Raw genomic sequence first — 27,094 nt, forward strand, 5'->3', positions numbered from 1 at the left:
AGTTAATTCTGATTCTCTTGGACTGCATCTCGTATATATTTTTTCTAACCAGCGAAACTTTTAGGGATATCTCCTCGAGAAATGCGGCTTTATAACATATTTAATATTATGTTCGTTTATATATCTTTTTTCTTTTCCAAAATTTCTCACTTAAAAGTAAAGCTGTCCCTGTAGCAGGCTGTGGAGGCCCATAGGGGTGAGAGACGTCGAGGCTCCCACATTTTCTAGACAGTCGGCTCATAAATGGCGGTAAGGTTGTCAGCCTTACGTGCCGGCCCCTCTTTACCACCCAAGAAGAATCCTGGTACTCATTTCCGTTAGAGGCCCAGTCGACCCCAGGGCCATAGTGGGACTGGAAGGATTAGGTCAATTGAAAAAATCCAGTGACCTCATCAGGAATCGAACCCACGACCTTTCGGCTTGTAGTATAGTACCTTAACCAACTAAAGTGCTGAAGATAATTCTGCGAACTAAACCTGCAAATGTAACGTGACTGTCCTTGACCAAACAAAAATATGTATATAGGAATATGTCTAAATAAAATTCATGTAAATTAATTGCTTTTGTTAAGAAAAGGTAAACAGGTAAATGGAATTAATAAGATGCCCCTCAGGGTCAGGAAGAGCTACTGAATAAACTTCAAGAAAACAAGTGTATTAAAATACAGGTTGTCGAACAGTGCCTAATAGACGGAAGAACGAGGTGAGATTCAGGAGACATGACAAACAGACGAGCAGACTGGCATAGACTATTAGCACAGATTTCGAATTTAGTAAGCGTCGCTGTAGATAAATGGAAACCAGCCGTAAATACCGGTTTGAGATCTAATTAGTTAGGCCGTCATAATATTTAGCTTGCGGTAATGAAGCAGTTCAAGCTCTTAGCCAGCATGAACGCTAGCGATGGATAGTTTGTCGTTACATTTCTCACGAACCCAAATGGAAAGGAGCAACCGGCGGAGATGAGGCATTGGGGCCCGACGGAAACCTCCCTCCCCATCCAGGGTACGCCGGGGCAAATTTCCTGTCTCTTGAAACGTCGGAAACATGGTCCAACATGAGTCAATTTGTCTAAAACTTAGTTTTCTCCAGCAGTAGCAATAGGCAATACAATTTTCCTTAGCATCCTAAACTAATCTCGCTGTCAGCTGTAGAAATCAAGGGGTAGGGGTAAACTTGGCTCACGGGAAACTGAATTGGAATGGGCTGCAGCATATTGAATGTGGTAATGTCGTGGTAATTGGTCATCCGCTGTTCACATTACGTTCTCTTCCCAAGGAAAATTCGCGTTTCCCGTCACCAGGGAACCGAAACACGCATTCTGCTCAATGATCCTCTCAGACAAAAATACGTCATAATCGAAAACAAGGGAATGGAGAAGCAGAGAAAATAGCCGTTGGCCAGATGCAAGAGAGATAATTACTACATGGGGCCGCGCCATAGCTCAAGCGGTTAGTCGCTGGCTTCCCACCGCGGCGGGCCGTGTTCGATCCCGGGTCTGGTTAAGTGGGATTTGTGGTGGACAAAGTAGCGCTGGGGCGGGTTTTCTCCGAGTACTTCGGTTTCCCCTGCCAATCTTCATTCCACCAAATTCCCCATCCTCATAATTATCCAGGGCAGGCTACAATAGGCCAATCATTGGCCGCCGTGCGGAGTGGACCCAGTTGGATTCCACTCCCCACTAAGCGAATTAAAGAAAAATATAATTATTACATACGGCGCGGAGGAAAACAGTAGGTTAAGCTCGTTTTTTATGTAGTTCTTTATTACACTTTTATACAGTACCTGAATGCAAGCCCTTATGACGTGTTCTTTCTTCAGGAATATAACGTCATATCCGCTGAAAGTCACTCGGCGTTTCGAAATAACAAGTCTCATCCATATTCACGGTTTGACAGTAAGTCAAGGAAAAAGACAGCATGACGCAAGCAGCAGTTGTCTTACTCTTCAACCCTGAAGATGGAGACGACCTGTTGCAACAAAACATAGTGTGACTTACAACGGGATACACATCTTTATATCCCCAAAGAGAGAGTTCTTCGTAACAACCCCTGGGAGAGCTTCACATCCCATATTAAAGGCTTTGTATCTCATTTTCAAAACCGATCAGCGGAGTTTGGAGGAAATTTTATATTGGGATTTTAGAAATAAATATTTTCAGACAAATATAACCTTGGGTCGTATCAGTAAAATCTAACCGCTTATTTAGGCCTGCATTAAGTTCAAGACCAGCTTTATAATTTTTTTTCAAAAACGATTGAACTTAGGAGACAATCTGCTTGCTACAAAATCTACTATAAAGCTCATTAAGATATAAAAATTGACTCTGTGGCAATTTTTAACGAAATACAGACGAAATATTTGATAACTTTATGCAGTAGTGTGACCGGCTTTGCAACAATAGATTAATGTCTTCGGGAAGTGGACACTGAAGTCTCAAAGAGAGGATGCAGATTATAGCTACACTCCAAACTTGTATTCGAAACTGTAGTCCCAATTTCCATTAGTGTTCTTTATAGACACGCGGTCTCATATTTACGAGCCGATGTTCTAAACATCATTACACACCCACCCGTCATCAGACAACAATGTTTAGACGGAGCACGATAATAATGGTTTGCTCCTTGGGGCGCGTCATCCGATTTATTGGAGTGGCGTTTGATCTTGGCCGTTGAATTGTCGCCAGGGCTTCCTTTGCTTACCGATGTGAAATAACCAGATGAAAACTGGGAAATTCGGAACCATGCATCCCTCCCTTGTGTAACAACCTTCATCCCCTTACAAGGGGAGCGACATCATCTCGGGATGTTATATTTGTAACCAATGTTCGGTTTCGTGTGATGCAAGAACAATGGAAGTCGGTTCTTACAGGGAAAAAAGTCTTCTGGGCTGATCTTATAAAGCCTATTTTTCTATATCATATGTCTGGTCTTTCACATTATGTTATATATATGTTGTTTAACACTTTCAAGATTTTCAATGTATTTTAAATATTATAGTACTTCAGTTCGTACCTCACAGGAAACACATTACGTCTCCGCTACAAATACCAGCCGCGTAATGCCGTTCAGGGGTATAACTGGGCCACCCTGATCCTGGGGGATATAGATACAGGGACCTGTCCCTCCAGGTTCGAAGTGTCTCGAATCTGAGAGTAAAATATGATCATGAGTCCTGCGAGACTCGGACCGCAGAATGACTGCGCTGGCGAGACCAACAGCAATTGTAAACGACAAACCCAATCTCTCGTCAGAGATGACGTTACTTAAGACTATAACGGCAAGTGTTCAGGTGAAAAAAAAAATGCTGGTCGTGAGTCTCAAGGGGCTTGGCGCCAAGGGGAACTGACTGGCTCTAAACCACCGATCGTAAAGTAACTCTGACTCTGACTCTGTTAGGGTGTGTGTAAGGGTTTAGAGGAGAGTAAAGTGTCATGTTTCGCCCACCAGGGTTCCTACTTTGGTCTAGCACGCCTTTCAGAAAGACCTGCCTGTAACTTTACAGTGATTTCTATGTTGAAAATTGTTCTGCAGCGCTGTAATCTTATTAAGCTGTGTGTCTAACCCAGATTCCCCGCTCCCACAGTCAACGCTCTCTACATGTGATATAAAGGAACGAATAAAGCAAAAAACTCTGAAGGCTAGGTCAGCCATTGATTTCTTTCCTTAGCCCCACCGTTTGAGAGACAGTGCAGGAAGAAGCTGCCGACGTTTCGGACGATCATTCTCTCTCCACATAGAGCGTATACGACTAGTGAGGATCAGTTTCCTTAGAATGTTAGGTAATTAATAAGGCATTTCATCATCATTGGCAAAGCAAGCCTTTTGGGCCATACACTTCCTTGGAAGATTACGCCAGTCTGCATCCGGTTTTCACTTTAACTTCGCAATAGCAATTTTGATACAGAGCAAGGTCTTCAGCCTTGCGTCCAGCTTCCAGCCTGGAGGACCAGATCCCTGTATTTATGCCCCCCAGTGACAGGGTGCTCCAGTTATGCCCCCATTTACTTAGTTATTAAGTCAACCTTCGTGTGAATAAGAAATACCATTTAGGATTTAGCGGGTTTGGTGGAAATTATAGGTTTTGTTATTATTATTATTTAATAATTTCTCAATCCTCTTTCTAGTGGCATAAAGAGCTAAAGGAAAGGAAACTAACAAATTCTTCAAGTACTTTCTTTTAATGTTTTCTTACCTGAATCTAATAGCCCCCTACCAGTTGTTCCATAACGCTTCGGGTCAGTTTAATTCTTATATACTAAATTGGTTGTGCGCTTAACTTGTGATGAGTACTGTACCTAATTCGCTGCTAACATGGTAGCAACGGGCTCGTCTAAACCTTGGCCACACTGGAGGTCCGGATCCTTATCTGACCGTGTAATGAGGATAATGCAGACTGTAGTTTGCTCCCCGCCTAGCCGCTAATTACGGAATCACGACCCTATGTGTCGCACCCTTCGAATCCTAATGCTACGTGTAATTCCCATGGAACTCATTTCAATTGCACTATCTCAACGTGTTCCCGGCGACAGCAGATCCCTCGCTCAGCACTCTTTACGGCGCCGTTAATCTGTTTGTAAGCGTTAAAACATTGATTGAACTGCAGCAGTTCTGGACTACGTTGGTTTTCAAACAACGGTCCACGAGACTGCCTAGCTCCGTTCTGTTTATACTACAGAGCTCAGAATCCGACATGCTTCGTTTTCGCTCGAAACAATTAAAATTTAGTACACCCAAGTATATCACTTTACGTGCTTATTTGTGTGTGGGCATGGACAGTGAGTTGCCCGAAGAAGTGAAAATGAATATATCTGGATCTTTGTGAGATAAATTTAAGAGGAAGTGAAAAATACATAACAACGAGATTCATAACTTGCATTTTTTGTTCTAGGTTTTAAAGATCATTAAACCTAAAAGCATCAAAAGAGTACAAAGCATAACATGAATTAGGCAAACGAGAAATTCGTAAAACATTTTTGTTTAAAATCACCAAAAGGAGAGACAACTTAAGGCTGGAAATATATGTGGGAGGATAATATTAAAATGTGTGTTGGAAAAATAGTGTTTGAAAGTGTTGAACACACTGAACTGCATCACGACAGGGTCCAGTGGTGGGATTTTGTTAACTTAGTGAATATTTAAACAAATACATTATTCACAAATTATTGAAGAATATCATATAAGATCGAGTGTGTGTTTTTTCCTCGGCTATTTCATAGGAATCAAGGCACATGATTTTTAAGTCACGGTGTATCTGGAAGGAGTGTAGTTAATCAGTGACTTCCGCCTCGAGCATAATAGGGGTGACCGAAACATAAACTTGCACGTGCTGAACCGTAGATGTTGGTTTATTTGTAGATTATCCAAGGATGCCCTCAGTAAATCAGCCTGTAAAGCACCGAATAATCGACTGATAATGAGAAACAAATTGTAAATGTAAGTTTTGAGGTTTTCACGGCGACGTTTCGGAGGAACGTCAGCCAAAACGAAGAATACACGGCGCCAAAACCCAGAAGACGACTTTCTTCAAATCGTAAATGGTTTAGAACAATAAAGCCTTTGCCTAATCCAAGATACTGTGCAGGCATTTGCCTGTAAGTTCTGAAGAAAACCACGTATACCTCAGGATAGTCGGTGTTCAGGCCAATATTCGAAGCGGGCACCTCCGGAATATAAATCCAGAGCGTTGCCGCTTGAACCAGCTTAACTCGGTGAGCTGTATTGGCATCAGCGATCTGCTTAAGACCATAAGCTATATAAACCGTGATCACCTATTGCAAGTTCTTTTAAACATGAAGTGGCCCGCTCTGACGAACAGCCATAGTACGACACACCGAGATGACTCTGTATGACGTAAAAGTAAAGCTGTCCCTGTAACAGGCCGTCAGGATCCACAGCATTGGAGGCTCACACATTTTCTAGACAGTGGGCTCACAGTTGGCGGTGAGGTTGTCAAGCCTTCGGCTGGCCGCCCTTTACCCCAGGAAGTTTCCTGGTACTCGTTTCTGTTATAGGCTGAGTCGACCCCAGGGCCAAGTGAGGCTGAAAGGATTAGGTCAATTGAAAAATCCAGTGACTTCGGGAATCGAACCCGCTACCTTCCGGCTTGTACCGTAGTGCCTCAACCAACGACACTACCGCGTGCTCGAAATGCATGACGTATAAATGTAAGTAAATGACTCGATTTTTAAAAGTTTCTGAGCGTCGGCCCCTATTGACATTAATTTTCTGTGTATCCAGAGTGTTCAGTAAGTGATATTTTGTTTATGGACATAATTAAAGCATTGGTACCCCCCACCCCCAATTACTCATAATGGAAGCATTCTCGCTTATCTGCTTTCAGTTCGCTTGTTTTGTTTAGAACTAAGGTTGTTGTGTTTGTTTTGTTTTGTATTGTGTTGTCGGTTCGGAGCGAATCACCAACTATGAAAAGACTCTCCGGTATCGCTGTGGATGTTAATGCTTTGAAGTCACCAATTTTATTCTAAAGATTTTTAACATTTTATTTTACCAACGGATCAGTTAATTTCGAATGGCAGAATAGAAAGTTTTGTAAATAAAGCAAGAAAATGGTTGATTTCTTTTGCGTACCTTATGATTGGAATACGCAGTGCGTTTAAACAATTTTCATATCGAGTGCAATAGCCACAGTATCAATTTCAGTTCCAAAACGTTCATTAGGCCTTTCTTTTCTCTCTTAGTGGGGGGTCGAGTCCAACTGAGTCCACTAGGCACGGCGGCCACTGATTGGCCTATTGTACCCGCCCCGTATGTTTATGATGATGGAGAATTTGGTGTAATGAAGATTAGCAGGGGAAACCGAATTACTCGGAGAAAACCCGCCCCAACGCCACTTTGTCCACTAATCCCACTTGAGCAGACCCGGGCTCGAACTCGGGCCGCCGCCAGCGACTAACCGCTTGAGCTATGGTGCGGCCTTTCCTTAGACCTTACTTTACAAATTCTTTAATAATATTCGAATAAGTAAAACTTTGTGGGGGGTGTTCTATCTTTTACGTGTCGCTTTATAGACTTCAAACAGACAAGCCGATGCCTAAGTTTGCTTAACCCTGTACAGCTACACATTAGTACTGAGCTTCACATATCACTCTCTTTCATATTAAAGGCAGCTACTAGAAACAGATTTATCTCAGATACAGAACAGCAGTACTGAAACAATGTAGCATCATGGATATTATAATTGAACTCAAAATGATATATACAAGTTTTGCATAACGCTTGTTTTCGGACCGTTGTCCGAAATATTCCGCTAACTCTCAAGGATCTAAACTAAAATTTGGGAACCACCTATCTAAATTCGTTGGAACACGCGGTAGCGTAGTGGGTTGAGGCATTATGCTACAAGCCGGAAGGTCGCGGGTTCAAGTCCCGATGAGGACATGGGGTTTTTCAATTGACCTAATTCTTCCAGCCGCACTATGGCCATGGGGTCGACTCAGCCTCTAACAGAAATGAGTACCAAGAATATTCTTGGGGATAAAAGGCGGCTGGTGCGTAAGGCTGACAACCTTACCGCCATCTATGAATCGATTGTCTGGAGAGTGTGGGAACCTCAACATCTCACAACCCTATAGGCCTCCACGGCCTGTTAGGGATACCTTTACTTTTTTTACTTTTACTTATCTAAATTCGTTACCCTAATGGAATGTGTGTTCTTAACCTCAGTTCTTCGCTTCCAAGCCGAAATTACTGAGGAATCGGGATAGCTCAATTAGTACGGCGACTCGCTGGGGGGAGGGTGTAGGACCGAGGTTCGATTCATCGCAGAGGCCGTCGCGTCCAGATTGGCTTTGAGATCGCCCGACTTTCTCTGCAGTGCCTATCGGTAAGATCTTTCTCCTGAAGAGAAAGACAGGAGCGTGCACTGGCCACTAATTCCATCTAGAGCCACGGCCCAGAATACGCGTAACTTTACCTTCAGGCTGCATGCGACTTGGCATTTATGCGCGGTAAAAACCTTCATGATGTACAGTTAATGACAAACCCCAGTTTAATCTTTTGGGTCGGGAGGGGGGGGACGATCCTGTGCTCCTGTGTCAGTTCGTGGTCTGCCGATGTCATGTTTGAACCAAGGTAACGAGTCACCACTCAAATGGTGATCACATGTGGGAGATAAACTCTTGGAGGGGACTTTATTTGCCGTTTCTTTCCTAGTAATTAAGTTTTCTTCCTACACCAGTAAACTTCGAGCATATAATGTAGGTAGGTAGGTTGCATGGACTTAAAGGAAGTCTGCTATAAGTTTGAATGCGCTGTTTTGCTTTTGTACTTATGAGTACAGAGATGGATGAGGAACTTAGAAGAAAACTGTAGTCTGGTTAAACAAAATGGCAATGTTTGTTCATATTTGTAAACAGGTATGCTATCCAAATAGATTCCTTTCTGTTTTGCACATTTCACTGGCCTCGATATCTGTTATTTTTTTAAGTCAAATTTTTTTCTACAAAAATAATTGCATTAGAGGTCCTCTCTGTAAGATTAATATACTGTCACATGTGTCAGTAAGTGTAGATGGTGTTTATTGAACACTTACAGACCTTAGCTACAAGTGACTATAGTGCTATCACTAATTCACACACTCTCCATTTCGCTACAGCGCGTGCTAAGTCTTCTCAGTCTGCTGCTTGTTCACTGGTTGTCTGGTAACGGCTTCCAACGCCGTAGGTCCCTCAGCTTCCGCGTTAACGGCTTCAGTTCCTCGCTTGCTATCACCTATCTCACTGCAGCTGCCGTGCTGACTTCCAACTGCCGAACTCTCAACTCAGTTCGACTCCGCTCTGCTAACAGGCTCAACTCGGTCAGTCGAGTGATATGGCCTCGGAGCGGACCCAACAGAAAACACCGTTGTTGTGGGTTGCATGATACCACGTGTTCCATTGCAGCGGCACTATCCGCCTGGTGCCTGACCGACTGGGAACACCAGTTCCCGCAGCTCTCCTATTGCGTGACGTCACCGCGGACGTGACGTGTTCCTTTGTTGAGTGTGCAATCATTGTTACGCCGATAAGTTGTTTACTGTGCCGTAACGTAGTAACAGCTCTCTAGACGCTACATTGCTGCCTCCTTAAGGCTGTTCATTCCGAATAGCCCACAGGCCTACCGCCATTTCGATAAGTATTCAGCACAGGAAACACAGTTTAAAATTAAAGTTTTCGGTATTAACCTATATTCTTATTTTATATTCTTACAATCTACTGCTGTTTAAAGGCAGAAACATCAAATTCTCTTTCAGATCCATGTGAAGCAGAGCCTACTGGACCAATAAGCAGCAAAATTAAATTCAGACAATTTACAGGCCTTGTAGGCCCAATATATATATCATTTTAAGGGATCCTGTATTCTTGCATTCTGTCAACATGTTGTCCCCAATTGAGCTGATAACTTTTCGGAAGGGCGTCATTCAAGTTCTCCTGATAGGTTAGTCTTCTGTTATCTTTCCCTTAGGAAAACATAAATCCGTATGCCTCATGTCGAGAGCAGAATAATGACAATAAGAATAAGCTTAACTTGCTGATGTGTTGCGGAGGGTCTCCCCTCTTTCTGACTGCTTTCAAAGCAGCCCATTCAACGAAATGCTCCTAGCGCCACGCTTTGTTGCCTCCCGTTCAATTTAAGCGACTGCAAAACCGACACCACTATGCAGAAATAACCTGTCGTTGGCTGGATAATCGAGTGAATGAGCAGATAGCTCGATGCAACGTACGGACAGATGAACAGACACAAAACAGATGGACGATTAGTTAAAGAAGAGGGAAGGAGTGATGGGGAAATTCACTGGAAATACAAAACACGAAAATGCACACATTGTAACGGTTCCTGCTTTTCTTTCTACTCCCCCCTCATCTCGTTTTTATGTTTTCCTTGTTCTTTTCTATTTCCTTCTGCGAATTAGTGAAGAATCTGTCTTTAGATATTTAGCCACTGGACCGTAACGCTGAAAATTGTGTGGCTCCATGCCGTGGCGCTTAGCTATAAGAACAGTATGAGCCGGCTTAGGGATGAAACCCCAGCTAAGGGCCAAAGCTTTGTGATTGACAGGGACAGATGAATACAGAGCACAGAGTATGTAGATTGAAACTGCCACTTCTTGCATCGCTCCACAAAGGTGTCTCCACCTTCTCATGGTGGTGGGGCTTGCGTGACTCTGTGACCTGGAGAGCTATGCCGGCGGTACTTTAACTACCAGTAGGGTCACATGCCGGAAAGGTCAAACGGTAGAGTCCGGATTAAGAGAGATACCCTGGTCCTCCAGGTTGGGGGTTGGGCATGTGGCTAACAACCTCATCCTGTAAAATGAATTTTGTTCAGAAACCTAACAACCAGCCTCGGGTCATCATGCGTGGGTCCATTCCTATGGCAGCACGCATTGGTTGTGGAGACTGGTTGTAGAGGAGGCCAAGGCTCACCCAGGGCTGTAGCGCCGAGTGGTAGGTAGGTAGGTAGGTAGGTAGGTACTGACTCCATCACAGATTCAATACTGAATGCTGTGGTACTGAGAAACCATTTGAATTTGAGAATAGGAAGACTAGCGTTTGAATCGCAGTTAAATGTCTGCAATACCTGAGAGTGAGAGAGAGAGACTCAGATAACTAACTTCCTTTCTGGATGACCAGCTCCAAATAAGTTTCCACATGGTGGGATAACTTACATGTCGTGTTGTAGTAGCAGATAAGCCTTTCGACAGTTGGTGCGCTGCACAAATTAGTGCAAGCTCCAGCGACCACGGGATCAAAGAGCGTGTTTCTACTGGCAGAGAAGAGAGCCACGGGCATTTTGCAAACAAACACTAGCTGAGTGAACACAAAGTGTGAACTTAGCTTATCACTGTCTCCCTCCCTCCTTCCAACTGTACAGCAAAGCGCAAAACGCCTCTGGCAAGCACCTCCCCACACCCACCGCCATCCCTGCTCTATCTCAGTTAACTCACCGTCTCTTTCGCGCTGTATCAAAGCGACGCTGATGACGCTTGAGGCGTCACGACGCACACAAGGCATCGTCATCACAAAGTGGCAAGCACATATACACACACAAAAAATCCCTTTCTCTGTGTTTCCAGCTTCTCTTTTACTATCATCGCTGACACCGCGAGATTGGATTTGTTCATGAGAGCGCCGTTACATCATACCCACTGAGAACACATGCCATGCCCAGATTTCGCTGTCGGTTTTGGATGTCGGGGAAATTCGCTCGGAACTTGTTAAATTTGCTGCTGTTTTGTATCTCGCCGTGGTTTAGGAGCGTTGTGATTTGTTTCTTCATTTTGAAATGCCTTCGTCTCTTTTCCCCGGAATTAATATTCGTCCTGAATTCGTGTGTGTTGGGGTGTTAAACTCTCTAGTTTACACCTCCTCGTCCCCCTACCCGAAATTTTTAAAATATAATTCCTGATTGTTACCAATTTTCTCCAACCAGTATTCCGCAGCATTGGAATGCAGTAGTAATCCTGCAGCAATATCAGTTCCATATTCTGTCGCCTCATTGCCCTGTCCTGCAGTCTCTGTTAAACCGTTGCTGCCTCTAACAAACAAAAACAAACTCCGTAGCCTGTAGTCCGCAAGCGAACTATACCGACCGAGCGATCGCCGCATTTCGGCGAAGTTAGTGCCAACTTTTGCAGATAGAGGGTGTCACGTGGCCAGCGCAACGGATCCCCACGGCCGTTAATCTCGGTTTTCTAGACCGGAGCCGCAATTTCCTTGTAATAGCTCCACAATTATCCTAACGAGGCTGAGTGAACCCCGTTCCAAACCCACTGCTTCTCATAAAATCTGGTAGCGCCGGGAATCGAGCCCGGAACTTCTGAATCTGTAACCAGGAACTCTGACCACTAGACCATAGAGGCGGTCGCTAGTCTGTTTTGTACGGTAGGGCAACTTGTTATATACTGGTCCATTTTAGGACCACTTCGAAAAAATGTTAGAATATCACCTGTTAGTTTCATCATGTCTGTAAGCAAGAAACAGCGTCCAAACAATTTGACTGCTTCCGTTCAAATTCGGTATGTTAAAATTATAATAAAAGTCATAATTACTGTGTTTTTGGACTTTGTCCATTGTCCGGTATTCTGCAAACTAAGCAACACGGTGTTTCGGAAACTGGCTATGTCAGTGACTTAGGTTAGCTTTTTCTAAGGGACCTCCTTCTCACCTGAGAACGGAAACAGGTTCAGTTTCCGAAACAGTGTGTTCTCTTATGTTTGGAATACAGGATGATGGCCAGAATCCAGAACCTAATAATTCTGAATGTAATACGCCATCGTCAGAACACTTCAGAATCTAATATTAGATGTTGTCTACTAGTATTGATTTTGGCTTAGTTTTTCCACTTTAAGGACCGATTTATTTTTGGACCTTATGTTCTTTCTCGTAGATTTGTAGAATAATTAGAATTTAGTCCTTTCGCAAATTTTGATTAAATTCTGTGCGCAACACTTCCATGATATCCGGTGCCGGCCGAAGACTCGGTTGCTATATTTCGTTTTAAGGACATATTGCTTATTCTGAGAGTCTGAATTCTTTTAAGTGCATCTTTGGGCCCCTTGAGAGAATATTGTCACATGTAGGGGTGACTTACACGGCGGGATGTGGGTTGGATTGTTTTATTTATTGCACCTGATACATTCACAACTCGGGACTGCAGGCAGTAACAGCGCTATCGCTATTCTACACACTTTACAGTCCACCTTTCCACATGTACTAGGATTCTCAGTCTTCTCTAGTCGTATCCTGGCAACGGATTTATATCAGTCTCACTGTCACTGCATCACACATGAAGTCTTGTTTTCACAGCGTAATTCATTTCTTGCATTATTCTAGACTTAGTTCAGTTCCTCTGCTCCCAAGTTCATATCCCTGCAGGCTGGCGTCTCGAAACTCGACCCGACTCTACTCAGCTCTTACTACTCTGCTTGATTACGTCTTCAGACTTTCCTTTATAACCCTTCGGCACACACAGACTGTTATTAAGGAGGCGTGTTTACTTGTCCGTTGCCTAGCAATGGGCATACACTTCACAGCATGAGGAAATTCAGTGTACGGCATGTGAGACATCTAATGTACAAGTATTGCGATACGTTTCAATTAATTGAGTTCATTTTAAGGCCCACAGTACTTAAATCCTAAATACATTTTCGTTATCCGACTAAACATTTATCCGAGAAAGAATGTCTTGAATAAAAATATAGGACGATATATCTTATACAGTGTTTGCATAGAACTCGTGATTTAAAGAATATTGTTAGTATAATAATAATTATTATGAAGAATGCCGTCTTCCGGGATGTGGCGCCGTGTAGATAATGTGTTAACCGACGTTTCGGAGGAATGTATCGCCTCAATCTTCAGGGTAGAAAAAATCCGCGAGCGATGAACCGGCGTGAGCAGGTGGCTGCAGACCCAGTACATCACAAAAAATCATCATGCGTAGTGGAAACGCGCCTTCTTGCTACCACCCTTAAACATTCCCATTGGCTGTTAATCTTAATATTTTCTTTGTCTCTGATCTTAGCCATTCATTGGTGATTTTCAGACGTCACCAATCCGTTAAATTTCCTATGAACTATCATGCATGCAGTAAAAGCGTTTGTGTGTGTATATATGAAAACAGTATGGAGGAACAGTAACATAAATTATGCATAATTACACACATACATATATACAGATAAAAAAATAAAGGTATCCCTGTAACAGGCCGTGAAGGCCCATATGGTTGTGAGATGTTGATGCTCCCGCATTTTCTAGACAGTCGGCTCATAGATGGCAGTAAGGTTGTCAGCCCTACGCGCCGGCGGCCCTTTACCCCCAAGAATGTTCCTGGTAGTCATTTCTGTTAGAGACTGAGTCGACCCCAGGGTTATAGTGCGGCAGGAAGGATTAGGTCAATTGAAAAAATCCAATGATCTCATAGGGATTCGATCCCGCCACCTTCCGACTTGTAGCATAGTGCCTCAATAGAGATGTAGCTAGGGATATTGAACATGAATTTTGGAGACAAGGATTCCTTGCGAGCGGCCTTTGGAAGAGTGCGATTTGCCCACAGGTTATGTAACGACGCGGAAGAATTGGGCTTATTTTAACAGAGCTTAATACCGCTAAGCCCAGCGTCAGACTTAGAAGGGAACTGTGAATGATACTGCAACAGTATCACATCCTTATATGCACTGTGGGCCTGTCTAAGTCGGTACACTTCGCAAAGTGCGCGAAGTGAACTCATTTACGGAACGTGTCGTGACGTCTGACCCTCCGGCTCCGAAACTACCGGACTGACTTAGATTAGCTTTTGTATTAGCCGTGTAGGTTCGTATTGCTGTTATATAACCGCCACTCTGTGTGGAGGTCTAATGTAAAAACCGATTTAAGTAGTTCCTTCTTGCAAATCTTCTTCGAACTACACGGCAAAATAAAGGCCTTGATGTCATGCAGCTATGCCTTCAACTTAATTTGTTTCTTATGGTGAATATTATACATTTTCATTCTGGGCAGTTTTAACGTGTTGTAACATAGCTGTGAAATGAAAAATTGGGGAGAAGTTTTTTTTTGTACCAGGTTCCACCGATATGGAGAGTTTTTCATGTTCAGTGGCTATTTTAGCCCATTCGGGCCCTGGCCTCTTATTCAGTTTCGTAATCTTTCTTACAGAGCCGGTAGGACTCTTTAAACGAGTGAACAGCTCGTCGTAAGGCCTCTACATAAAGACAGGACAACACAGACAGAGTAAACGCATACAAACACCAAACAACAAGTTAGAAGGAATAACTATGTAGGACTATAATTCAGTGATAATGTGTAATGTTTTTAATTACAATATAGTCCAACATAGTCTGAAATTTGCAGATCGTGCCGTTGTACCTGTAATTTTTAAAAATATACAAGTGAACCACAAAAAAATTGTAGACAAAAGCGCCTCCCGTCGGCAAGAGAAATGCGGAACTTAAAAAAAGAGATAAAAATTCATGTTACTTCCCATAATTTTAAATAACTTAATAATCGATTCTACAGTTCCAGATTTATATGGGTAGCCCAGTGTTACTAACCGTAATTTTGTCTGTGGTTCTGTATGGGTGTGAAACTTCGTCTCTGACATTAAGGGAGGAATACAGACTGAGGGTGTTTGAGAATATTTGGATCAAAGAGGGATGAAGTGACGGGAGCATGGAGAAAATTGCATAATGAGGAGCTTCGTAACTTGTACTGTTTTTCAAGTATAATTAGAATGATCAAGTCAAGGAAGATGAGATGGGCAGGGCATGTGGCACGAATTTGTAGAAGAGGAATGTATATAAGATATTGGTAGGAAAACCAGAAAGAAAGGGGCCACTAGGAAGACCAAGACATAAGTGGTTTGTCAGTATTAAAATGGAACTTAGAGAGACAGGATGGGTTGGTATGGACCGGACCGATCTGGCTGAGGATAGGGACCAGTGGAAGGCTCTTGTGAACACGGTAATGAACCTTCTGGTTCCCTAGAATTCCGGGAATTCCTTGAGCAGCTGCACAATTGTCGGCATCTCAAGGGGGGCTCAGCTCCGTGAGTGAGTGAACGCACTGTTACTAGGGTAGTGAAACATAAGGTTAAAGGTTAAGTAAATAGGATGGGAAGAAGTAGAAATGCATACCGAATATGTATGTGTGAGGGGTGAGGGGGAAAGGTCAACTTAGAGGGCCCAGAAGGATATTGCAGAGTAATATTAATCTGGATGTAAAAGTAAGTGGATTTGTTGGAATCGGAGTTGGATGGAACTAACTCATGATCGTTTCCAGGTGGAGGGCGTTGGTATTAGCAGAGTTGAAAAATTCTGGTTCTTAAGTGTTGTACTTATATCGTTATGAAATAATAATTAACGTTTCTCCTCTGTGACTGCTTTCGGTACTCTTTAACTCGCACTGCCTTGCCATGGGGGCCACGCGGTAGCATAGTTGGTTGAGGCACTATGCTACAAGCCGGAATATCGCGAGATCGAATGCCGACGATGTGGATTTTTTTTTTCAGTTGACCTAATCCTTCTAGCTGCACTGTGGTCCTGAGGTTGACTCAGCCTCTAACAGAGATGAGTACCAGAAATCTTCTTGGAATGTATTTTGGGGTAAATGGCGGCCGGCGCGTAGGGCTGACAAACCTGTACTTACCAGCGAAGTTTTACGTGCATATATGAAGCTCTTTTATGTTTTGAACGTCACTTTCCTACTTCATCCTTTGAAGGTACTAAACTATTATGCACCCGTCCATTTTCCACTTTGTTCTCTTTCTTCCTTCCTTTTTCCTTCCTTCCTCCTTAACTTCCTTCCGGGTACCGTAGTCGAGGGTCGAGTGAAGAGATTGAGAGATAGCAATAAAGGGAAAGAGAGAAAATAAGAGAAATAAATTGAAGCGTGAGTTCACGCAGGTTATGCAACACGCTTCACAACCTTTTCCTGAAGCTAATAACAAAAACAAAAGCTTTGTACGTTTTCCCCTAGTCTCACTGGAGCACTTTAAACTTGACGTCATCTACTCTTCCCCTCTGTAACTGGTAAACACAGACCCACTTCTGGGCGCAAATTTGGCGTCTTGAACGCGATCCGCTGTTTAGCTTGCCCAGTCGACCGAGGTCATGACAAGAGATTCCTTTCCTGAAGGGTGGTGGCACCCTGCTATTACGGCCGGCGCCGCGATGCGACGCGACTAGATGCTGCTGCTGCTGCCGTCGTCATGCGCTTGTTTTTATATCACGTTTTCATTCTGGCTTGGTTCTGCTCCGCTGAGCACACCCGGTATACACGCGTAAATATACATGTGACCCAAAACCTGCTGAATTACTTGCTGATTGCCAAATTTTAACGGATAGAGGTTCGCGTCCCTTCACGCCACCAACAAACACAGGACGATACAAAGAATCTCCTCAAGATAGACAGGCCGCACAAGTTCAGCCCCCATCAAGAAAAACGATAGGAGAAGGGACACGAACCTACTTGGTTTATAAATTTTAACAAAGTTCTAAAAACTTTAATATACCAGGAAAACTGCTGTGGTTATGGAAAAGTTGGATTTTGTGTATATTGTGCATTGAAGGCGTTGTGTGAGTATGTATTTTAGCACTCAGAACACCCATTGTGATAGTAGTTTCCAAATAGTTATCGATGTACCCTCTGATGATGGTCTATACGGACCGAAACATGTGAGGGTGCTAAGTTCTCAAGTAGTAAAAACTTAAATAGTCACATTGGATGAGGTCGTTTTGTCTTTGTATTTGTTAGTGTGACGGACTAGAATGAAACAAATCAAATACTGAACTGCTTATCACTCCTTGCTACAGGAGCCTCCTGGATCAGTTGACAGTCGCTCAGATAGCCAAGAAGTTTTGTTGGAACCCAAAAATTCGTCATCAAATTTACAAAACACTACAAACAAAGTCTCCAGACGATTTCTGACGTTTGTAATCGCATTGCTCAAATTTCGTATGTGTGCTATGTTTTTCCGCCTTCTAAATCAAATTCATACTAATAAATTTGTGAAATGTGCTGACTAAGTATAACAGTCATGCTTGGAAAACTCTATCGGCTTTACACCGCGGAGCCCCGACTTCAGTCCTGTAGTAGACTGCGTGCGATGTGTGGAGGCCAGAGTGTCAATGAAGCAGATTTTCACTGTCTGTAGCTCTGCGACAGGCCTATCAAGCCAATACAATATCGTAAATTTTATCCACAATTTGAAAAGTACTTCTAACCAGTATTCAAATTATGGTAACCATATGAGTGGAGGGTCTGTTTTTAAAGAATTTCTGTCATCTGGGATATAATGCCGTGTAGCCCATTGAAAATCAACCGACGTTTCAGAGGAACATGTCGAATCCACCTTAAGGGTTGAAAAATAAACCAAGCAAAAAACTAGCGTGAAAGAACGTGGCAGACAATTGTATCCCAGAAGATAGACCCCTTGATAACCACCGCTGTGACAACCTCAAAACCTGCTTATCTGTTTTTATTTTGGAATCAATTGACCTGCATGAAGGCCATAAATCGACAAATAATCGCAGCTCAGTTATTTTCTTAACTGTCAGTAATAAACGCGTGGCAGTAAATTGGGCCATTACCCATGTATCAGTGTAAGAACCACGCAAATAATGCCATCATATTTGCCAAAGACTAAAAGCGTTTTCCCCGCGAAATTATTATGCTCCCCCACCCACTGTCGCGGGGGCACGCGGTAGAGTAGTTGGTTGAGGCACTATGCTACAAGCGGGAAAGTTTCGGGTTCGAATCCAGATTAAATCATTTGATTTTTTTAATTTACCTAACCCTTCCAGGCGCACTATGGTTTTGGGTTCGACTCAGCCTCTAACAGAAATGAGTACCAGGAATCTTCCTGAAGTTAAAGGGCGGCCGGCGCATAGTGCTGACAACCCCACCGCCATCTGTGAGCCGATTGTCTAGAAAATATGGGAGCCTCGACGTCTCACAACCCTATGGGCCTCCACGGCCTGATACAGGGGTAGCTTTGTGCCCACTGTTTCGAGGTTAAGAACAGGAATCTGACGGTACCGTGTGAAACGCTTTATTGTCTTTCAAAAGGCGCAGAATTAGCAGCGTCTCGATGTTTCGAGTATAATATTGACTGTCTTCAGTGTAATAAGTGTATGTTAACCTAACCTAGCGAAGATGCGGGCCTGTATGTTCGTGAAGCTTGAAGCCAGTCTGACTAGTGTCTCTTAGCACGATATGTCTACTGTGCTACTAGGTTACACACAACTCTGGTGATGTGATTAACTGAGCATATAGCAGGAGCGAACAATCGAGACTGGATGTTAAAACGTGATCTGTTGGAACGATAACCAGATTGCATTTGCAAAAACCAGAAAAAAAATGCCCTAAAAATTCTAAATTTTTTTCTGAACTCTGAAAATTGGGCATTTGTTTTACCAAGCGATGAGTGGGCCCAACTTTCTTTCCTTACGGGGTATATGCATTATGTGTCTCTGAGGGCATCTACAGTTTTGTGAAGTAGGGCGGATCGATATATTATAACCCCATGACATTCTGGTCAACACATTCCTGCACGCCGACAGCAGAAACAGATCTTTTTGCTAGTACTGAACCTATGTTTTACATCGGCTTGTCTCTTTTGCCTGCAGGTTATGCAACCAACACTCTCAGCGGAATGTCGAAGACTTCGCTAGATCCACACACCCACCTGAGACAGCCAGGTAGGAGACATCCTCACCTGCACAAGTTTGTTTGCATTCCACACGTACGGTACATGTCCAAATAACATACTGTCTTACAAAGCGTTGAAAACAAGGAAGTGCTCTAAGACGTGACAGACTTAAGCATCGAGGGCGGACCGTATTGATTACAGCAGCTGCAGGGGTGAACAAAAATCACCATTTCAAACATTTAAGATTCTTACAACGGTGACTATGAAGATTATCCGTTAAGAATGCCGTCTTCGATGTGGATGTGTGAACCGATGTTTCGGAGGAACGTATCTCTGCAGACTGCAGCCACCTGCCCACGCTGGTTCCTCTGGCGGATTTTTCTACCCTGAAGATGGAGGCGATACGTTCCTCCGAAACGTCGGTTTACACAAGATCTACAGGGCGCCACATCCAAGAAGACGGCATTCTTCATAGCCACCACTGTGACGTCACGTAGTCTACTGGTTCGTTACCAACGTTTCGGAGGAATTGCTGCCTCCATCTTCACAGTAGAAAAGTTACTCATGCGCTGAAAATAGAGGCAGCAGTGTCTTCCAAAACTCTGGTAACGACCAACCCGATAAATTGTGTCACATCACCGATGACGCTAATCTTCAGATAAATTTATATTTGGGTTTATGTAGTAATAATTGGTCTTTCTCTCATTGGTCGCTCATTTCGTACCGTCTTCGGTTATCTGTCTTCACCTGTTGTATAGAAGGTTTCCATTTCAATGTTTTCAACCATATTTTAGACCTTAAGTTCTTCACTGGTTGGTACATCTGTTCCTTTCAGAGAGTGTAAATGTATCCAGCTGAAGTTCTCACCCTTGCAGCACCTGTCCTCCTATCTCAATCATCCCGTGTCTGTGTTTGTCTACCGTATCATATCGCTGGCTTGACCAGAATTCTATGCAAGTTCTTAATCTATGATACGTAGGTCTGCGTATGGATATCATATTACTAAAGAGTATAAATGTTTACCCTTGTGCTTGAGAAATGCTTTTCTCTTGTTTCTCAACTCTCTCTCTCTCTCTCGCTATTTATACTTACTGAAAAGTAAAATTAATATTTGTCTATACTTGATTAAGCACCAGCCATAAAGACATATGAGGACTGGGGTTGCAGCTCCACACATTGTGAACCTCGACTCTAGATGGAGGTGAGGTGGTCAGCTTCACTCCCCGGCGTTTTTACCCTCGGGGTTAAAGTCCCATTCAAGAGGAAGTAAGTTGTTCTCAGAGCCGGTCAGCCCACTGTGGAGGAGAGGACATTGTGTGCGTCTGCTGGCTCGTAGTTCAGTGACTATTTCTCTGTCGTCTAGCGCTGAGTCTTGTCATTGTACAGATACGTCGTACTGGATGGGCTCTACTTGTCTACTTGTCATGTAGCAGACTTTTACAACTTGTCGATTCCTTTCTTGCAAATATTACTTATTTCGTTTCATTAAAAAGTATTTTATAACTTACTGTTTCATTACTTATATAAGCAGAATTCTACTAAGGGTTTCTGTATTGCACTATCACCGTAACGGCGCAGTGCAAGGGCGTTGAAGGGCTCGAATGCCGGGTTCACGGGTTCTGATCCCATTCGAACCAAAAATGTAAACCCGTGATGTCTGTACTGTCCTATGTAAGTTGAGTCTTGAATGGGAGAGAGAAGAAATGCACATAGGATATTCGTGGGAAAGCAGGAAGGAAAGAGACCCCTGTGAAGACCAAGACGTAGGTGAGTGGACAATATTAAAATGGATCTTAGATAGGAGGGGAGGGTATAGATTGGATTGATCTGGCTCATGATAGGGACCAGTGGAGGGCTCTTGTGAACACGGTAATGAACCTTCGGGTTCCATAAAATGCTGGGAAATTCTTGAGTAGCTGCAGAATTGGCGGCTTCTCAAGAAGGGTTCAGCTCCATGAGTGAGTGAGTGCGTGATTCTGAAGCAGAACAGGTCAGAGAACCGAATCAGCGATAGGCGAGGAAGAAGATTTATTCGAATGTGTTATTATGTGTGTTGCAGCGCAGTCTGTTCGATTTTGTTTTGCACTGGCGATACATTTGGGGAGACGGACTGTATTTGATGAACACATAGTGGCGGGCGGCAGGCTGTGTTTGTTCATCAGCCGCTGGCCCGCCTGCCCGCCCGCCTAATGCGCTCCTGTTGAGAGATGTGGCACACGAGAAGTACAAAACCCTGGTCAGCGACCCTAGAACAGTGAATCCCCTAGCTCGAGTCATCAAATCGTCATAAATATTCATCCTGGCCTCAGCACTCAACAAATAGCAAAATATTATGGTTCGCACTTTATTTACTTGTAGTTTTACGCTTCAAGTTAAATGAAATTATTCGTTTGTGTAAAGTTTTATATTTCTTTTCTCACGTACATACTCGAACTTTTAGGTTTTATATTATTTTTCGCATGTATGAATTCAGTTGACCGCCCTTGTGGTCTGGTGGCTAGAGTTCCTGGCTACAGATCTAGAGGTCCCGCTGTCAGATTTTCTGAGAAGTAGTGGGTCTAGAACGGGGTCCACTCAGCCTCGTGAGGATAAATGAGGAGCTATTTCAAGGAAACAGCGGCTCCGGTCTAGAAAACCGAGATTAACGGCCGTGGGGGTCCCATTGCGGTGACCACGCGACATCCTATATTCGCTAAAGTTGGTACTAACTGCGCTGACAAGCGGCGGTCGCTCGGTCGGTATAGTTCGCTTGCGGACTACAGGCCACGGAGTTTTTTTTATTAATTCTGTTCTGTAATGTCATAATATACATTAAATTTTATGAGATACTTTCAGAATGTAATGTGCTCGTATTACCATGGATGAACAGTGTTGGAATATTTTGTTTATAAGACGGAAGAACTACATTGCGTATCTGTGTTTGTGTGTGCGTGTAAATGAGTACGAGTATGCATAACTATGAGAAGATTTTCATTAATGTTATTAGGCACTTGAAATCGGACCGTCGTAGCCTATTTTATATATTATTCCGGTATTTGCGTAGAGAGGGTGAGCAAACTGGCGATTCTGAATGAAGTACAGGCTCAGAAACAGAGGAGGCTGCAGGATAGGGGGAGAGCCGCCCAGCGATATGTATTCAGATTTGTCTTTGGAAGTAACATAAAGAACATGTCAAAGGGCGCAATATGGGAAACACGTCACACATCAGCTGGACGGCAGGAGCCGGGCGCTCATTGTTTCGTCGCTTCACGATAAAGCACAAGCTCTAGTTTCACAACATCTCCCATTCACAGTCGAGCGATGTCGCACATTGTCAGACTAACTGACTGTTCCGGGTTTCGTCATGAATAGTGCATGCTTTTCTGTGGGAGTCACTGTGGAAAACCTCGAGGAAGTTCTGTTACTCTTCTTACAATATTTAAATTAACTTTGCCAACCGAGATTAACTGCCGTGGGGATTCGTTGCGCTGACCACGCGACACCCTCTATCCGCTAAAGTTGGTACTAACTGCGCTGACAAGCGGCGGTCGCTCGGTCGGTATAGTTCGCTTGCACACTACAGACCACGGAATTTTTTTTTCTTGACCACCCGGGGGGGGGGGAATTAGGACAAATTACGAGGACATTAAAAATGGGTAAATGCGTTGGGTAGTTTCACTTTTCACTCTTGTATTTAGACTGGCTCCGCTAGCCACCGGTCCTCGTTTAATGGGTACTGGGGAGTAAAGCGGCGGGAGCGTGAAGCTGACAGCTCACTTTCATCCAGTGCTGAGTTTAAAAATATGTGGATTTTTAACTCTACTCCACTCATGGGTATGTGCTATAGAAAGTGATAATTTTTTGCTGTGTTAACTCGCTAACCAGGGACCGTTAAGAACTGTTAATGGAAAGACTTCGATGAAAATATACTTGATAAAGTTCATACTTTACATAAAATAGGAGAAAGACAAAAAGAATTTATATATTCAATCAAAATTTAGCTGATGAAGTTGGCAGTCAATACCATGTCGTGTTCTTCGAGATTGGTGGGTATTTCTATCTCAGGCGAGAGGTCTTTAGTTTTTAAATGAAACCGTCACATACACCAATGGCGTGCAGATTACGAAGCAGGAAATACAAGGTCAGGCAAACAAGTTTCGAGATTAGTTTTTAAAAATTAATTTAAGAGCTTCAGATATTAGCAACCTAGAACTTTTCAAATTAATCGCCGTTCAATTCTTTACGGTGTTTTCAGCACTTCGGCCATTGTTCAAAACAGTTTTTAAAATCCTGAACAAGAATGTCTGTCAAAAATTTGTTCATAAATGACTTAATGTCCTGAACATCCGAGAAACGCTTTCCTCTCAACCGACCCTAACGTTCTGGGAAGAGCCAAGTCAGGAGAGTACGGCGGACCATCCATGGCGGAGATGCCTTTTCCTGTTGAAAACTGCGACACTCGAAGCGAAGAATATGCCGGCCCTTTGTCATGGTAAAGCATCAATGAGTGATCACGCCACGACTCTCCTCCTTTGCTCCTCAGGGCATCCATTACATTTTAAACTCCTCCACATAGAATGTCCGAGTAACAGCGATCCCTTCAGGTGAAAATTCAAAGTAGATGAGACCCATGGTGTCGAGAAAGCAGACTAACATTATTTTGATCTTGGATTTTGACATCCATGGCATTTTTGGCCTGGGGATTTACCATAAAGTGTTCATAATATCTCTAACTTTTCACTTGGCGATTTCTGCAGTTTAACGGAAAATTTCACATTCATTCTCTGTTCCATCGTACGTTCTGTTTTCACATCTGGAAGAAGTTGAAGTCACACAGTGGGCAAAGAAGCTACTTTTCAACGAATACTGAACGCAGCTAATCCATGTCTTCTTGCGTCACATAACATACCAAGCAACAGCGTTGTCAAATCGTCCGGCGCGAAATTGAAAATGAGTTTCGAAACTTATATGCCCGACCTTGTATATGAAAATACCTATATCCCAGTACTTGTATGTATGTAACTATAGTAAAATAAATTGGGTTCTATATTGAATTGAATTAACTTTTTTTTCCTTTATTGACACTCAGGCTGTACAATCTAGAAGTCAATGTGCTGACTGGTGTACAATTTAATGACTATTTATTGTACACTCTTCTTGCGTGTGCGGAATAAACATCCAGTGATGTTTTCCTCGGTTCGTAAGATCTGATGGCCAACTTCCTTAACATTCTTGCATTTGAACAACTACACGTATAGAATTCATAATCACTCAGTTCATATGATGCGCTGGTCTCCCGGTAAGACTGAGACTGTTCTCTTCAGTAACGAATTAATTATGAGTGAAATGATTATGATTTTATTTGCTCTTCCCTGGAAAATGCTGAGAGTATATCTTAATTCTGTTCTCTACAATGATCCCCGGTTCCTGTTTACTTTCAATTTACCTTTATCACAAGAGATTAAACAGTTCCGTCCAGTGTCACTAGTAAAGATTTTTCTATTTCCAGCCTTCATCTCTTACATGTTTCGGTCTTTACAGACCATCCTCAAAGGGACATCAATACAATCGGAAACCTCTATTACAATATGTTTTTAATATAGTGTGACGTAGATGGCGTAGCGGGATCTGGGGATCGCGTGAACCCTGTGATCTCGCTGTGGCCCGTCGCTGGGCGGTCACCCTCGCCCTTGGCAGTGCTCTCGCCGTTGGATGTGCTCTCACTATCGTCGCTGTGTGTGATGTCGCCCTCGCGGTTGGCTGCGTTTTCGCCGTCGTCGTTGTGTGTGATTTCGCCCTCGCAATCGCTGGTCACTGGGCTTTCGCTGGGCGGTCACTCTCGCCGTTGGCTGTGTTTTCGCCGTCGTCGTTGTGTGTGATTTCGCCCTCGAAATCGCTGGTCACTGGGCTTTCGCTGGGCGGTCACCCTCGCCCTTGGCAGTGCTCTCGCCGTTGGATGTGCTCTCACCATCGTCGTTGTGTGTGATGTCGCCCTCGCGGTTGGCTGTGTTTTCGCTGTCGTCGTTGTGTGTGATTTCGCCCTCGCAATCGCTGGTCACTGGGCTTTCGCTGTCGTCTTTCGCTGGGCCGTCACCCTCGCCGTTGGCTGTGTTTTCGCCGTCGTCGTTGTGTGTGATTTCGCCCTCGAAATCGCTGGTCACTGGGCTTTCGCTGGGTGGTCACCCTCGCCCTTGGCAGTGCTCTCGCCGTTGGATGTGCTCTCACCATCGTCGTTGTGTGTGATGTCGCCCTCGCCGCTGGCTGTGCTCTCGCCATCGCTGGTCACTGGGCTGTTGAGATCGTCGTTTGCTTAGCTATCACCCTCGACGTTGGGTGTGCTGTGGCCGTCGCCGTTTGCTGTGATTTTCTCACGTACCCATCTTCTGATCCACTAGAAGCAGCCGCCGGTGGACCAGTCTCGGGAGTGTTTCGTGCCGTCTCCCGTGTTTTCTGGGTAACTCTTGTCATAAAATTCATCGTCGGCGTCCAAATCGTTTTTGACGCACAAGCATGTTCGGACCCAACCAAAGAAGGCGCTGCTTGTCGAGTCTCGGGTTAAGGCCATAATCTCTTCCTCTGTTTCGGGTCTAAATGCGTACACCATCTCCATGTGGCTGGTGCCCATATTTTCTCACATGGCTTCCGTCCTTGCTCTGATCGCTTCAATTTTATGTTGGAGTGACTCACCCAACTCTGAACGCATAGATCGCATTGCGGCCTTCATTTCTTCCTTGTCGGCCACCGCCTATTCTTAATTGGCGTCTAATTTGGCCAATAATCTTCTTTGTCTCTCTTCCTATCGGCCTTCATCTCTTCTTGATGGGTTTTCGTGGGGAGCGGACGTAACGGCCAGAGAATAGTCGCTACAAGGAGTAGCCGAAACAACAGGAGACACAGCAAGCACATCAACGGGAAGAAAAAGGAACTGCGACGTACCGTTAGGCTGTACGGGACGAACAACCTTTAGAAGGGAGCAGTGTGACGTGGATGGCGTAGCGGGAGGTGGAGGTCGCGTGAACTCTGTGATCTCGCTGTGGCCCGTCGCTGGGCTGTCGCCCTCGCCGTTGGCTGTGTTTTTGCCGTCGTCGTTGTGTGTGATGGCGCCCTCGCCATCGCTGGTCACTGGGCTTTCGCTGGGCGGTCACCCTCGCCCTTGGCAGTGCTCTCGCCATTGGATGTGCTCTCACCATCGTCGTTGTGTGTGATGTCGCCCTCGCCGCTGGCTGTGCTCTCGCCATCGCTGGTCACTGGGCTGTTGAGATCGTCGTTTGCTTAGCTATCACCCTCGACGTTGGGTGTGCTGTGGCCGTCGCCGTTTGCTGTGATTTTCTCACGTACCCATCTTCTGATCCACTCGAAGCAGCCGCCGGTGGACCAGTCTCGGGAGTGTTTCGTGCCGTCTCCCGTGTTTTCTGGGTAACTCTTGTCATAAAAGTCATCGTCGACGTCCAAATCGTTTTTGACGCACAAGCATGTTCGGACCCAACCAAAGAAGGCGCTGCTTGTCGAGTCTCGGGTTACTTCCTGTTGCTCTCCACGCCGCCCTGCAGCTTGCTTCTTGCCCCTGTACCGCTTCTTCCGTCCTTTGACCGGTTTCACTACGGCAACTTCTTTGGGGACTTCTCGTTGTTGGGCCACCTCAGGTTTCCTGTTCGCTGAGGTCGCCTCTTTTTCTTCTAGACGTGCCTCCATCTGTTTGCAGGTCATCGTCTCTTTTCTGGTATCCGTTGTTTCCTCTTCAGGTTCTACGACCGGTATCACTGTGGGAACCTCTTCTTGTTTTGCCGCCGCAGGTTTCGTGTCCTCTGAGGCCGGCTTTTCTTCTACTACACATGCCTTCATCTTTTCTGGGCAGGCCACCGTCTCTTTTTGGGTAATCGGCAGCAATTCATCTTCAGGTTCACTGACCGGTATCACTGCGGCGTCCTCTACAGGGACCTCTTCTTGTTGTTCCACCTCAGGTTTCGT

The 27,094-nt window shown here is 44.2% G+C and overlaps 1 protein-coding gene across 1 annotated transcript in view; it reads left to right on the plus strand.

The window, feature by feature from the left end:
- The window catches only part of LOC111868729 (transcriptional regulator ERG homolog), a 108,769-nt gene that overhangs the window by 11,437 nt on the left and 70,238 nt on the right, over positions 1–27,094 (plus strand). The window contains exon 3 of the mRNA XM_023859655.2: positions 19,125–19,196. Within this exon, the coding sequence (XP_023715423.1) occupies positions 19,125–19,196 (72 nt within the window). The remainder of the gene's footprint in view (positions 1–19,124; positions 19,197–27,094) is intronic.

This window comes from Cryptotermes secundus, unplaced genomic scaffold (assembly GCF_002891405.2).
Source record: "Cryptotermes secundus unplaced genomic scaffold, Csec_1.0 scaffold1908, whole genome shotgun sequence".
Classification (NCBI taxonomy): Eukaryota; Metazoa; Arthropoda; class Insecta; order Blattodea; family Kalotermitidae; genus Cryptotermes; species Cryptotermes secundus.